This window comes from Myotis brandtii, unplaced genomic scaffold (assembly GCF_000412655.1).
Source record: "Myotis brandtii unplaced genomic scaffold, ASM41265v1 scaffold131, whole genome shotgun sequence".
Taxonomy (NCBI): domain Eukaryota; kingdom Metazoa; phylum Chordata; class Mammalia; order Chiroptera; family Vespertilionidae; genus Myotis; species Myotis brandtii.
This window is the reverse complement of record NW_005354632.1, coordinates 402,140-417,339: the sequence shown is the minus strand read 5'-3', so window position 1 is coordinate 417,339 and position 15,200 is coordinate 402,140. Positions and strand designations below refer to the sequence as shown.

The following is a 15,200-nucleotide window of genomic DNA, read 5'->3' as shown; positions in this document are numbered from 1 at the left end:
GGGCGGGCGGGTAGGGAATGAGAGAAAAGCAGGTCATCTACATGCTTTGTTCTGAGTGCCATGGGAATCCATTGGAAGGTGTTGAGCAGAAGCATGATCGCCTGGCAGGAGCAGGACTGCAGTAAAGGTATGAGGTTCTCTTTCAACACCACTTCCCTTTATCTACTTCCTACTTGTGTGCCCTTACCAAGTAGTTATCTAGGCTCTGGGGGTACGAGATGAACGTGGTATGGAGGGGGAGGAAGGGGACTTCCATCTAAACAGTAAGCTCACATTACAATCCATTGAAATTGTGCTAGTGAAAAGTGGACACGGTAAAAGGTGTTTATTCTGTAGAAAATATCTATATAAAATGTACCTCAGGGAGAAATAAAAAAAGGTTAATTATCAAAAAGTAAGGAACCAGCCCTAGCCGGTTTGGCTCAGTGGATAGAGCGTCGGCCTGCGGACTCAAGGGTCCCAGGTTCGATTCCAGTTGGGGCATGTACCTTGGTTGCAGGCACATCCCCAGTGGGGAGTGTGCCAGGCTAGCTTAGCTGTATTCCCAGTGGCAGTCCACTGCGTGCGGGTCTGCATGGCTAGGGCCACAGGGCTATGGAGGGAACACGGGAAAGTGCAGGGAAGCAGGAACAGAGCAAAAGAAACGAGGAATAAGAGAGAATTCCTTTCGGGAGTTTAACCTTAATATTTTGTGCACTTACAGTGATTTCACCCTCTAGTCAATGATCCTGTTCCTAGGTTTGACTGACAGACAGGCATCTTTCCTGCATCACCCCGACTTTATTGTGTATGTGTCCATCTTCCCCTCCCCCCAGTGATCTGCAGCGAATGGAACGGTGGTCCCCTGGAGAGTGTGAAATTGCAGCTTCCTGGCGAAGCGCCCAGATGGCCACGCTTATAATATCTGGCCTCCCTTTCCTCTTATTAACTAGCTAGTGACAAGAGTAACTACACTGTCCCCATGATCTTGAAGTTTAAGGGCATAGGTACTTTCATACCCATACAAACAGAAGACAGCCTCCTTTGACATATAGTGGTGGTGTCTTGTGCTCAACCGTCCACACATACAATCAGTGAATAACTCACAAAAAGTATTTGAGCTCGAGCATCTAGATAAGGCACTTTGTGTTTAATTCTATGCGTTTCTTCAGAATTAATCGAGGTCCGCGGTCTTCTGGTGATCTGAAGCTGTGCTGGCTGCAGCTTTAGCGGGTTGACCTAGGAAACCGTCAGAGTGCCACCGTCCTGAGTAGACTCCTTGCTGTGCTCTGCCCACCTGTCCACGTGCATTCTGACTTCTCAGTAAACTTCCCACAGCATGACCAGTGGGGACGACCTGGGTGGCCTTTGTGTCCATGGCCACAGCCTAGGTACCCACCTGTGCCATACAAAGAGGAGAGGGAAAAACACCATCAGAGTGAAGTCCAGCGGTTACCATGGAAATTACAACTCCTGGCAACATTCCAACTCCTGGATGTGAAAACATCTAATAAAAACCTGGTGAGGGGAACAAACTATCAGATGCCCCTGTAGTCAGGAGGACTCCCAGGACTGATGACAGCAAATCAAGTAAGGCTAGCTGAAGTTCTGAGAAGAGTGTTACTTTAACATTGTGCTAACTCAAGGAGATGAACTGGTTTAGATTTTAACTCTGAAATAATACAAATAAAAGAGAAGGATAGAGTAGTGGAAATAAAAAGGAAGATAGATCCTAAAATGTTTATAGCAAAGGGTGCAAAAGCCACACTTAAGGCCCACCATTGGAGTAAGGACACAATAGAAAGCTTTTAAAAACAGATCTCTTGCCTGAGCTGACCCCTTACCCCTGAGAAAAGAGTCAGACCTGGTTCAATTGGTTTAATCATCCAATCCCCATCCCTGCCTCGTTTGGAACTTCTTTAACCTTTTACTAGTAAAAGGAACAGGATGGGTTAACATTTGTTATCCTGCCCGGCTGCTGGAAAGGGCAGAACGGGAAACCAAGCATCCAGGGAGAAGCAGGGCTCATGGGATTGGTGAACTGTATCAAAATGAAAAGAGCTCAGAACTTGTAAGCTTGCTGTTTCAGTGTTCAGAACAAAGCTTTAAATGAAAGTTCTAGAACTGTGGTACTTGTATCCACAGACTATATTCTTTCTTTCTTTTTGTTTTGTTAATCCTCACACAAGGATATTCCTCCATTGATTCTGGGAGAGTGGAAAAGAGGGAAAGACAGGGAGAAACATCGATGTGAGAGAAACATCGATTGGCTGCCTCCCACATGCCCCTGACCAGGGCCCAGGCCAGGGAGGAGCCTGCAATCAAGGTACGTGCCCTTGACTGGAATTGAACCTGGGACCCTTTGGTCCACAGGCCAACGCTCCATCCACTGAGCCAAACCAGCCAGGGCCACAAACTATATTTCTTAGAAACAAATCCTAAGGCAGAATATCCCAAACTTAGTGCCCGTGCTAATTCCCATTGCTGGGAGATGGTCCCAGAGGGGAAGGACTTTCAAGAGCGACCGGCCCTCCTTACCTGGCATGGTGCCCCCACAGGCACAGCGAGCAGTTTTCTGGCCTCCACTGGAGCAGAACGTGCAGCAGTGAAACACGCCCGGGTGTGAATGGTGCCTTTTCCTCACGGTCACAGTGAATGGTGAGCCCTTCGGTGTTCAGACCAAGAGCAAAGAACAGCACCTTATGTATGAGTCAACAGGGATGTGCTGAGCATCCATGTGCTAAATGGAGTGCAAGTCACAGGGCCTGCCCTTAGAGGGAAACACTCGGGGACAAGAGCTAGCTGGGTGCTCAGCTGGGTGGGCCAGATACAAAGGCAGTGACAGCCAGGAGTCTGCGCTGCCCTAACACCTAGACCACTTGACACACTGGTAAACCCTGCCTGTGCTTCCATGTCACTGCCTCGGCCTCTGGCTTCTCCATTCTTGAGGAATCTCGGGTAATTAGTGGAGCGCCACAACCACAGGCCCGGACATCCTGTGGTTCTTTCTCCAGTTTCTCAGCCTCACACGTCCTCCCTCACAGACTGAGCTACCTCCTTCCCTTCCACCCCTCCATCCTGGACATACTTGTGTACCCACCCATTTATCCTGGGACAGTGAAGAGATTTGCAAGGGAGAAAGGTTAAGAGCATGGTTACTAATTCTCAAGCTAGAAACTCCTACCTGCCCCCCTTCCTTCAAGGATAACTTCCATTCTCCAGTTTCTAGCCCATGTTAAGCAATAAATACTCAGTAAGTGTTGCTATGTGCCTACCCCTATGTGAACCACGCAGTCGGAAAGTACCAAGTCGAGAGTCTGGCACCTTAAAGCCTTTCAGATGTTAAGTCTCTCTGCCTTTAAAGAATTTACAATCTATTTTAAAAATAACTTGGAGTTTTAAGAAATGGGGTCAAATTCTGATTTTGCTATGCAGGTACAGTATGCTTTGACACATTAGGTGTCTCAGTCTAATCCAGTGGTTCTCAACCTGTGGGTCGCGACCCCTTTGGGGGTTGAACAACCCTTTCACAGGGGTCGCCTAAGACCATTGGAAAACACATATATAATTACATATTGTTTTTGTGATTAATCACTATGCTTTAATTATGTTCAATTTGTAACAATGAAATTGGGGGTCACCACAACATGAGGAACTGTATTAAAGGGTCGTGGCATTAGGAAGGTTGAGAACCACTGGTCTAATCAGATGATCTCCATACCTAAAAATGGTTTGGAGAAAAAATGAAATAAATGTATGCAAAAACACCTAACCCATTCTGGCACACTAGTTAGGCAAGCAACATGTGGCTAGGGAATCTTCTGGTGCGAAGACCACAGGCCTGACATGTCATGACTCTATGGTATTTGTGTCCCTGTCAGTGTTAATTTCTGATTGGGGGGAACCTCTGATTACTCAAATGTCAGCAGAGAGATTCTGCTGGACATGTTGAGTATGGCCCAAGGTTTTAAAAATTCATCATCCCTAACCAGAAACTGTTACATTTGTCTGTGGAGGTGGTAGCGTGTCAGCATTTTGGAAAACCCTAACTTAACTCTGGTGCCGTGTCACATATAGAAATTTTTTGATATTTGCAACCATAGTAAAACAAAGACTTATATTTTTGATATTTATTTTATATATTTAAATGCCATTTAACAAAGAAAAATCAACCAAAAAAATGAGTTTGCGTGTCACCTCTGACACGCGTGTCATAGGTTCGCCATCACTGGACTAGGCAGCTGAAATGAGAGGGTGTATGTCTCCCAATCGTATTTCAGTAAGTCCACCATCTGGGAGAGATTCTGCTGGACATGTTGAGTATGGCCCAAGGTTTTAAAAATTCATCATCCCTAACCAGAAACTGTTACATTTGTCTGTGGAGGTGGTATGGTAACCATGGTAACAATGAAGCATATATGTCAACAGAGAACCACATGGGCAGCAGACAGATGACAGTTGAAAGGAGAAGGTGTATGTCTCCCAATCGTATTCCAGTAAGTCCACCATCTGTCCATCGTCCGAACAAAGCTGGAAAATCCTGAGCCAGATTATATTTCTTGAGTGTGTATTCTTGTCTGCTAGCAGATTGCCCCCTGTGATTAAGGCATCTTTCCCAAATTCAGAGTTCCAACAAGCCAACTGGGAGAATGATAAAATACAAGCATCACTGCCCAGAGGTAAAACGGGGCTCAAGAATTCTTAGTCACCAGCATCCTCTGGTAAGAATGAGTCACAAAATCTGGGGCACTTCTAAAGGGAAGGGCAGTAAGAAAGAAGAGAATCCTATTCAGTCCCTCTATACAGCTGATGCTATGAGAAAGGTGTCCATATCCGAAGGCGACAGAACCCACGAGGGCCGGGGGAAAGGAGCTCAGGGAAGCATACGCACAGGTCTCACTCACCTGCACGTGCTGCTCTTTGACGCAGACCAACACCTTGTAGATGCCAGGCTCCTTGGGGGTGTAGGAAACGCCGTACGTCCCGTCCTTGTTGTCTTGCACCACTGTTCTGACTGGACTGGATGGAGATAAGAGTTCCAAAAAGCCACTCACTCTCACAGCCTGCTTCAGTGCCCACTATTGTAGGATGGAAACTACACCATTAAATTCAACCAAATTTTAAATGTCCCCCAAACAGGGTGCTGCTTCCCCCCCGTCTCAGAAATTAATTTCACAACAGAAGGAAGCAAAATTGATGCTAACGTAATCTGCTGTGTGGATGAATTCCTTGAAGACCTTACGGCTCTGCTGTGCCCTCCTGTACTCTGTCCTTCCCTCCCCTCACTGGAGCCACATAGCTCGAATTTTAAATGTCCCCCAAACAGGGTGCTGCTTCCCCCATCTCAGAAATTAATTTCACAACAGAAGGAAGCAAAATAAATGCTAACGTAATCTGCTGTGTGGGTGAATTCCTTGAAGACCTTACGGCTCTGCTGTGCCCTTCTGAACTCTGTCCTTCCCTCCCCTCACCGGAGCCACATAGCTCAGCTCCCAATACCATTGAGTAGCCAAGAGGGGCTGAATTTTGAGAAGGGCACCATTCAGTCCAATATAGACTATTTTTCACTCTATTCAAAGCTTGGGATGAAGACAATCAGGCAGATTAGACCTTTGGGAGAGAACTGCATATAGGCATAAAGCCCACACAAGAAAACACATCTGGTCCAATTGGTCCTATCATTTTTAGCACCACAGGGAGGCAGACGGTAACCACTGCCGTTACCACTCCACTATTACTACAGACCTCAAGCTTCCAGTGTCGTCACCCAGGACACGTGACTGTGTGGTACAGACCTGTCTTTCTTATCTTTAGGGACAACTGCGACTTGAATGTTGTCTCCTCCCCTGCCCATGCTCTCTCCCGTTGCATCCTTGCAAAGCAGGGTGAAAGAGGCTGTCTGTTTCTCCCGGGCTCTGTGGAGATCTGCAAGAGAAACACGCAGTCCTCACCTTCATGGCCAATGCGGTGACTACCTCCCCAGCTCCAAGGAGTACCATCTCAGCTTTGTCTTCTAATAGGGGACAACTGCGACTTGAATGTTGTCTCCTCCCCTGCCCATGCTCTCTCCCGTTGCATCCTTGCAAAGCAGGGTGAAAGAGGCTGTCTGTTTCTCCCGGGCTCTGTGGAGATCTGCAAGAGAAACACGCAGTCCTCACCTTCATGGCCAATGCGGTGACTACCTCCCCAGCTCAGACACCGTCTTGCTTTTTCTCTTAGAACAAAAGGTTGTGCTTCCTGTGCATGGTGGTCACCCTGTTCCCTTTCTTCTCTCTTCCCGTTCTGTCTGCCAGCGCCTGCTTCCTGGGATTCTCTCCTCGTTCTCTCTCACAGCAGCTGTTTTTGGGTCACAGGATCCTGGACCTTAACGTCAGCCCCAAGGAAGCTTTGAAAATATTCAGGATTGGCCTAAGTATTCAGAGAAGAAAACCTCCAGACCCTGTGAGGGAGCTGGTATCCCCAACACTACCCTCTCTCATCTGCAGATATTGCCAGAATAGGCTGGGACTCCATGCTAAGAGCCTCTACAATGTGGTAGTTCATGCCAAGGTGCTGGGATATTCAACAGCAAGGACACAATAGAATACTTTAAAAAAAAAATAATTGGACCTCTTGCCTGAGTGGATCCCCTTCCCCCAAGAAAAGCGCCAGACCTGTTTCTGTTAGTTTAATCATCCACCCTCTACCCACCCCATGCCTGCAGCCCCAGTCCAGCAGTCAGATGAATGGGTTCAGGATCTACTGTGAGGTCTATGGAGGGTCTAAGAACCTCCTCAAATTGCCCGAGGTAGTGGGTGTTTCTTGGGAAAGAGTGTTCTCAAAGGGACCTGTGACCTCCAAACAGTTCCCAGTTCCTGTGCAGAGTCAGGAGGACTCCAGGATACAGCCTTCCTGTCAGGGCTGATCTGTGACATATACATGTGAACACCATGCTTCTTTCAGAACAGAACACTGTGGTCGATGATTGTCTTCCCCTACTGACTGAAATGCCTACTGTCTGCTTTTAAATGCCAATGGGAACCAAAAAGGATCTAGAAAGTAAACCATAATCCCTCCCTCCCTTCCTCCTCTGAAACTCTTCAGAACGGGATCGAAGCAACCTGTTCCCTTCCAAGCACTCCGGATCCCACCCTGCCCTGAAGGCCAAGAGGGGCTGAATTTTGAGAAGGGCACCATTCAGCCAAATATAGACTCTTTTTCACTCTATTCAAAGCTTGGGATGAAGACAATCGGGCAGATCAGACCTTTGGGAGAGAATTGCATATAGGCATAAAGCCCACACAAGAAAACACATCTGGTCCAATTGGTCCTATCATTTTTAGCACCACAGGGAGGCAGACGGTAACCACTGCCGTTACCACTCCACTATTACTACAGACCTCAAGCTTCCAGTGTTGTCACCCAGGACACATGACTGTGGTACAGACCTGTCTTTCTTATCTTTAGGGACAACTGCGACTTGAATGTTGTCTCCTCCCCTGCCCATGCTCTCTCCTGCTGCATCCTTGCAAAGCAGGGTGAAAGAGGTGGTCTGTTTCTCCCGGGCTCTGTGGAGATCTGCAAGAGAAACACGCAGTCCTCACCTTCATGGCCAATGCGGTGACTACCTCCCCAGCTCCAAGGAGTACCATCTCAGCTTTGTCTTCTAATAGGAAGAGCATGATCCTTGAGGTCCTGGGTGGTGACTACATTTCTCAACTGGAAAAGGACCAAGCCTCACGCCTGCAAGGGACAGTAACTGTACCCTGACCAGAACAGATCGAAAGAAAAGGGCAAGGAAGGGGGTCATTGTCCTTTAGTAAACTGGCCAGTGGGGAGCTCCTCCTAGCTGAACAGAGGCCTCGCTGAAAAGCTACACATCTTTAAACACCATGTCCCTGCCCACTGCCCCCTCGGTGCCAATGGGCAGTGTGTCCCTACCTTTTCCTTGAAGGACACATTTGGCTGGATCGACCTCTTTGGTATTGATGGCGCCGTAAACTTCGTAGCCGCGGCACCGGCCCGCTTTCTGCTGAGGAGAGAAGCATATCTTATCGTTCACTCTGGGACGGGCACTGTACTCGACTTGGTTCAGCTTCGTGAGCCGCTCCACCACCACCCCCTTGGTGATGAGAATCTCCAAGTCAGTGCCACTGGTCAGCAAGTGCTCGGTGAACTCCACTCCAGTGCGCATGTCTGCCAGCAGCTGCTCCAGCTGTGCCTTCTGCAGCTGCAGGGAGTTCTCCTGCTGGGCCCGTATGTCTTCCAGCTGCTTCAGCAGCTTGTCCCGGTGCTCTTCGATGGCTTTGATGTAGCCCTCGGAGAATGTTCGGATATCGGCTGCCACGGCCTCCACTCGCTGCTGGAGGGCACTGTTTGTCTCTTTGACCTGGGCCAGGGCTTCCCCCAGGGCCTCCACGCGGGGCTGGGTGTTTTTGAGGAGTTCCCGCATGAAGTCCCCATGCTTGTGGATAACGTTGCTGGTGAAGTCACAGGGGTGCTCCCGGTGCGCCCCCACCACGCAGTCTCGGCACACAGGCTGGTCACACAGCTCACAGAACAGCCTCAGCTCCTCCGCAGGGTGAGCAGGACACAGAATGGCTTTCCCAACCCGGCTGTAGCCCTTCAGGTCTTTTAGGTCCACCATGGTGTGGTAAGTGGTCTTCTTCTGCCTCCTGGGGGCAAGCAGAGTCAGGGACAGGAAATGAGGGGACCGTTCTAGTTGGAAACAGCCCAGCAGTTTTAAGAGCTTGGTCTCTGAAGTCAAACAAACCTGAGATCAGTTCCTTGCTCCAACCTCTGACTAACTACATGATCCCCTCTGATCCCAGTCCCTCATCTGTGCAGTGGGGACAGTGCGTACCTGAGAGGGCTGTTGTACAGGATACATAGTAAACTAGGGCTCTCTGGCTCAGGACATGGTGCTGCAAAAAGGTTGCAGCACTAAGTCTACATCTTAGAACTTTCCCCAAAGAGTTAAATTGGCAAGTTTAGACTAGAGCCACAGCCTCCTCCTCCAGCAAGCTAGAGGTGAGAGCACGGTGAAAACCCAGCCCAAGAAACGACTGAGCCAAATGGCACAGCAGTAAACCCCGGGCCACTGAAAAGCAGCCAGCTGGCCCCAGAAGTCTGTCTCAGCTTTTATCTAAGGCAGTGATGGCGAATCTTTTGAGCTCGGCGTGTCAGCATTTTGAAAAACCCTAACTTAACTCTGGTGCCGTGTCATTACCACAGTAAAACAAAGATTTATATTTTTGATATTTTTTAAAGGAGCAAGAGTCAGTCTGGTGACATGCAGGGGACATGGCACTTCAGACAGAGGGGAGAGCATAAGTAAAAAGAGTAAAAACAGAGGAGAGGACAGCACCGTGATGGCGAACCTTTTGAGCTCGGCGTGTCAGCATTTTGAAAAGCCCTAACTTAACTCTGGTGCCGTGTCACATATAGAAATTTTTTGATATTTGCAACCATAGTAAAACAAAGCTTTATATTTTTGATATTTATTTTATATATTTAAATGCCATTTAACAAAGAAAAATCAACCAAAAAAATGAGTTCGCGTGTCACCTCTGACACGCGTGTCATAGGTTCGCCATTACTGATCTAAGGTGTTGGTAGAGCATTTCCTTTGACCAGTGCCTATATCACCCAACGCAGCAAGCTAGAATTTTCCTCAAGAGTTATCAACATTAGAAAGAGTGAAATCAATGATCAGAATCAAAGCTCTTTGAATTCCTCTTCTCTGTAGCTCTCCAGAGATTCAGGGGAACCCCTGGGAAGCCATGGTGCCTGTTGGGGCAGAGGAGCGGCTGCAGAGAAAACAGGGTCAGCTGTTTAGCTGGCAGCAAGACAGTCAGAGTTACAAGTTAAAAATAGACCGGAGACTACTAACTTGTTCTGTGGGTGAGGCCAGAGAATAAATGGAAGGCAGAACTTAAAAAACTGCTTGACGCTAACCCTAAAACCCTGGTTATTTTTCATTCTGATGTGTTGGAATGAGCCCCGGGGTGCTCCCTGTGACTTCACCTTACACTGGGAAGGCAGCATGGACTAGTAGAAAGCAGATCTGGATTTAAAAGTCAGTTGTTACATGTTACTTACCAACTGTGGGGCTGTGGCAAGTCACATATTGCGAAGCTAGTTCCTTCAATAAATAGGGGTGGAAGCAGTGCCTACTTTTTTAATAAGAGGTGCAAGGATCAAATGAGATTGAGGCAGGAGCCATGCTATTCTATTCATTCTCTTTCCCCAGCACCCAGTGCAATGAAATGACTGATGAGCCAAGGACACCGTGAGCCTGCTTTGCAAACTGAGAAGGACTATGCAAGCCTTTGATGCTGTCATTACTACAGGTATTATCTAAGGCTGCAGGAATATACTACCATTCTATAGTATTTGCTCTCAGACTGTAGGTTGCTCTTTGACCTTCCATGGCATTTGAGAAAACTTTCCTTTCCATTTGCTCACCAAGGAGGGATGTCTGTCTCAACACCTCTCTCTCCTCTGCTCATAAGCCACACGAGGTAGGGGTATCCCATCTTTACCTATGGGCCTGGCAGCAGAAATGGCAGAGATTGGCTTTGCAGGTCTGACACCTCTTCTCCACGTCCCTGTCGCTGCACAGGTCACACACCAGGCCCTGGCCTTCCCCACACAGATTCTCCAGCATCACATCGTTCATGGCCAGGTGGTCTATGGTTAAAGCTTTCACTCCACCCACGGGCAGGTCCACCTGCGCATCACACACTGGGCAGAGGATGCCGGTCTGCGGCCGCAGGCCAGGTGGCTTGAGTTCCTGGAATAGTGACCCCTCAGAGCTTGTGTCAGCGTCTCCCCCTCGGATGTCCACTACTGAGAAGGGTTCCAGCTGCTCCAAACAGGTGGTGCAAACTGTGTGCAAACAAGGCAGGAGCCTGGGGGCTTGGAAAAGCCCCATGCACGAAGGGCAGTGCGTCTTGCCGGAGTTCCCAAGGGCAGGCCCACTGGGGAGTTTGCCCATGAAGCCCAGCAGCGGCTTCCTCTTTTCTGACATATTCCCCACGTTTATGCCCAGTATCAGAAAAGGCCCCGGGCAGCTCTGCAAGGAAGTAGTTGATTAAGCCCACCCAAAGCGAAAGCTCCCGGAACGTGAACAGAGACCATGGGGAACCGCTCTCCAGCAAGTCAAAGGGCAAACGGGGGGAGGATTCCTCCGAGGGAGGACCCGCAGCTCTGCTCAGGAGTGCCCCCTCCTCTCCACGGCATCCCATGCCAGACACGCCCACGCCCGCCTCTGCCCCCCAAATCCTTCCCGGAAGAGCTTCCAGGTCCAGGTCTGGCACTAGGTCTGCTTCCTCCTGGACCCCTCCCTGCACCTCTCTAGCCCCTCTCCCTCCCGCCCCACTGGTCCCGCACCCGACACGCGACAAGAGCCCCCCTCGCCCCCCGTGATGAGGTAGGGGGCCTCCCACTCCTTCCCCCGACCCGGTCCTGGGGGGAGGGCACACAGCGGTCCGGGACGTGACGAGTCCGCACCAGCTCCTCGGCGGCCACAGCCTCCCCAGGTTTGGACCCCAGGTGCTGAAAGGCTCCGGCCCCTCCTCGCACCAATCCCAGCCCTCCACTCAGGAGCGTCCAATCACCGTCCGAGAGGGGCGGCCCGAGGCCCCCACCGCCCTCTAGATTGACACCACCAGCACCCAATAAGCTTTGGAAATCCCACATCGCCTGTCCACTCAGGCGGGGAGGGGAGAACCAAACTGAGGGGCGGTGCGGGGCGGTGGGAGAGCTCGGGCCTCGCTGGGAGAAAAAAAGCAAAGCGGGGAGTGAGCGGCATAGTAGAGCCAGCGTCACCATTTTACGGGGATTGTCCTCTTTATCTCTGTGGTGACAGAGAGGCCAGAGGACCACTTGATAGGCCTCGGGGATGGCCTCCTTGGCGCCCTCAGATTGGGCCCACAAACCCAGACTGGGCCCTCCCATTGGTGGGTGGAGCTGTCAGTCAGCCCAGGGCATGCTGGGAGTTGTAGGACGAGACGTTTTCCTGTTTCCGGATGCGGCGACGGAAGTTTCCCCTCAGGCCTAGTGTGCCCGCTGCGAGGGCCTCTGCGGCTCGCGGGCGCCGGCATTTTCTGGGACGAAGGGCCCCTCAGTCCCTGGTTCTGGGACCCGATCCCCTGGGGCTGGAGAACCGCTGTTGCACCCAATACGGCCAGGGGTGAAAATGACCTGTTTGTCGCCCAGAATGCTACAGTTACGCGTAACAGAAACGGAGCAGGTTTGTCCCGCTGGTTTATCAGCCCCTCCAGGGGGGCCCGCGACTGCTCACTATGGGAGAGTGGAGAATGTCAAGGAGGGTAGAAATCAGCCCTTGATGGGTCACAAGCTAGTTGGGCCGATGAACTCACGGAACCCCCTTTATAATTTGTCTCCTTTAGTCGTGTCCTTACCAGCCGTCTCCTGGTTCGGCCATGTGGGCCTTTGCTGTCCTGGGATCTGGCACCGCTCTCCCCAGACTCCACAAGTGGCAGCCCCAGCTCCTCACCTCCGCCTTCTCTGTCTCCAGCCGCTTACCCCTGTCGAGTGGGTTCCGTCTTCTTTGCTCTGTGCACGGCCTTTCCTACCGGATTTGCGCCCAGTGAACCGCTGTTGGGTTGATGTCTTCCTCATCCATATCTACTCGAGGCACAGTGCCTAGAGCACAAGCGTTGAAAAATAAGGAAATCTGAAAAACAACCACAAGAAACTTGTCGACTCCAAAATACGAAGAAGAAAAAATAACTATTGACAAAACTTAGAAATGTTTAGCCATTTCCAAAATAGATACACCTTTGCTGTCCTGGGATCTGGCACCGCTCTCCCCAGACTCCACAAGTGGCAGCCCCAGCTCCTCACCTCCGCCTTCTCTGTCTCCAGCCGCTTACCCCTGTCGAGTGGGTTCCGTCTTCTTTGCTCTGTGCACGGCCTTTCCTACCGGATTTGCGCCCAGTGAACCGCTGTTGGGTTGATGTCTTCCTCATCCATATCTACTCGAGGCACAGTGCCTAGAGCACAAGCGTTGAAAAATAAGGAAATCTGAAAAACAACCACAAGAAACTTGTCGACTCCAAAATATGAAGAAAAAAAACACAACTATTGACAAAACTTAGAAATGTTTAGCCATTTCCAAAATAGATACAACATGTCATGTCCATGAGTCCAGTGCCACTTCTACAGGGGGAGGCAAACGGAGGTTTGCAGTTTGTATGGAAAAATAATACAATAATGAATAAGTAATAATACCAAAGTAAGCTGTTTCCTATACTCAGCTGTAAACCCACGTTTGCCCCCACCTCGTATATAAAAATGACACGGATTTCCAAAGTAAGCATGCCTACAAGATTTTTACCTAGATTTCTTCACCTGCCCTGACTCAGAGTCTGCTGTCTCCATCCCCGTGGGTTGGAGTTAGGTCACACAAACTGCAGACTTGGGTTTGCTGTATATCCCAGCCTGAACTTCACCTTCACCTGATGCTTGGTGATGCTTCATCTCTTATTCATGCCCCATTCCATCTCCCAGGTGGCTGTTTGAGCTTCTCTTGTTTAAGAAGTACTTTATAATTTACATTAGCATTATCTTGTTCAATTCTTTAACAATTCTTTGAGGGAAATCTCAGAGAAGTCTGGTGGTCAGCCCAAGGTAATCCATCTGAAGACTTGAACTCAGCCTTATAATGCCTTTTTAAAGATTTTACCCCAACCACCTCTTTCTTTCCTTTCCCAGCTTCTTAAGCATCTCAGCAGATTCTTAAAAATTTAAATATTTTAAAGATAAAGTATTTAGCCTTTAATTGAGAAAAGGAAAGCTATTTGGAGAACTCCCTTACCTTCTTCTTAAAAACCTGATATATCATATACCTCCTTTCATACTCCTGCCTTTCTTCTGTTGCAAGGGTAACCCCTCAAGACCTTTGCTCTTTAATCCCAGCCTCTCCTGCCTCCTCAAAACCTTGCTGCTTCTACATTTTCAATCTGTTCTTTTAAAAAAATTTTTTTTCAATTGCCGTTTATACTCAAGATTATTTTGCGTTAGTTTCAAATGTACAGCATGGTAGTTAGACAATCATATACTTTACAAAATGTTCCCCCTGATATTTCCCGTGCCCAACTGGCACCATAAATATTAATTACAATATTATTGACTAGATTTCCTAGACTGTGCTTCAGAGCCCCATGATTCAGCGTGTTCTCTACTAGTGTGTTCTTCTGCCAATAATTATAACCAAGTGTTAAAGGGGGAAACAAATCCCCCATTGACTCCGCTGCCTTTCAGCTCAGCTTTTGTGACTCTCGGCTCTACATTTCTGGGTAGTCGCACTCTCTGCTCTCATCATCGCCTTCCATTATCATCATCACCACCCATAGTTCCTTGCCCCGGATGAACTCACTGTTGACCCGCTTTCCGATTGAAGCTTTCCTCTGTGGATCACAGGTGATGTGCTCCCTGGCTTCTTAGCACACAGCCCCGTTAGTAGTCAGCATTGCTGTGTACTTCCTCATCCTTACAACGTGCTTCTTCTTGATTTCTCAACTCCTCTCCTCTCTGGCCTTCTAACCTCTTGGGCTGCTTCTCACACTCTCCCTCCTCCTTCCCCTACTTTATCCCCTACCTTTCCTCTTTGCATTTTTCTCTCATGCAGGTGACTCCCAGGTCCACATTCTCAGTACTGACCTCTCCCCTGAGCTTTGATCACAACCATCTATTAGAACTCTGCCCCCAAATGTGTCCCCATCCCCTTAAGCCCCACATATTTTAAATCTCATTGAATGTTTCTGCTCACTAAACTGTGCTCTCTGAATTTTATTGTCTCAAGGATATCATCATTCTCTCTCCCCTCCAGCTTGAAATCTTATAGTGCTCTTGGCCTCCTTTATCTTTTTCCATATCCAGGCAGGTACCAATTTCTTTCCATCCTCACTGCCAACACCTTACTGTGTAGACTTTTAGGACCCGATCATCCTGACCTCAAGTATCACCATAGTCTCCGAATTATCCCTCCCCTCTGTTTTTTTTTTTTTCATGCAATCCTACACAGCTTTTCCAAATTAATTGTAAACACATGGTACATGGTTAGCCTTTGTTCTAAAAGCGTCAGGAGCTCCTTATCTCCATAGGATAAAATCTGGATTTCTGAATAGATCCATAAAACTGGCCTGTTAGTTATTCCCTGAACATTGCTAAGCACACTTCTTGGTCTTTGCCATTTTTTTTTTTGCAGAATT

The 15,200-nt window shown here is 48.8% G+C and overlaps 1 protein-coding gene and 1 long non-coding RNA gene across 3 annotated transcripts; one reads left to right on the top strand and one right to left on the bottom strand.

Moving 5' to 3' along the window:
* Positions 1-1,094: 1,094 nt before the first annotated feature.
* On the bottom strand, positions 1,095-11,545 carry TRIM45 (tripartite motif containing 45). 2 transcript variants are annotated; one of them, XM_005859945.2, is made up of 6 exons: positions 10,503-11,545; positions 7,900-8,633; positions 7,407-7,536; positions 4,884-4,998; positions 2,518-2,678; positions 1,095-1,378 (listed from the first exon to the last, which is right to left on the bottom strand). In XM_005859945.2, the coding sequence occupies exons 1-6, from the start codon at positions 10,988-10,990 to the stop codon at positions 1,300-1,302; spliced, it is 1,707 nt and encodes a 568-aa protein (XP_005860007.1). In that variant the 5' UTR covers positions 10,991-11,545; the 3' UTR covers positions 1,095-1,299. The 2 variants fall into 2 exon arrangements, with proteins under 2 accessions (XP_005860007.1, XP_005860006.1); XM_005859944.2 differs by having other exon boundaries at positions 2,518-2,644.
* A 460-nt stretch (positions 11,546-12,005) lies between these two features.
* Positions 12,006-12,707, top strand: LOC106725020. Its single transcript, XR_001360857.1, has 2 exons — positions 12,006-12,214; positions 12,375-12,707. It is a non-coding gene; the product is annotated as an uncharacterized LOC106725020 (long non-coding RNA).
* Positions 12,708-15,200: the final 2,493 nt, after the last annotated feature.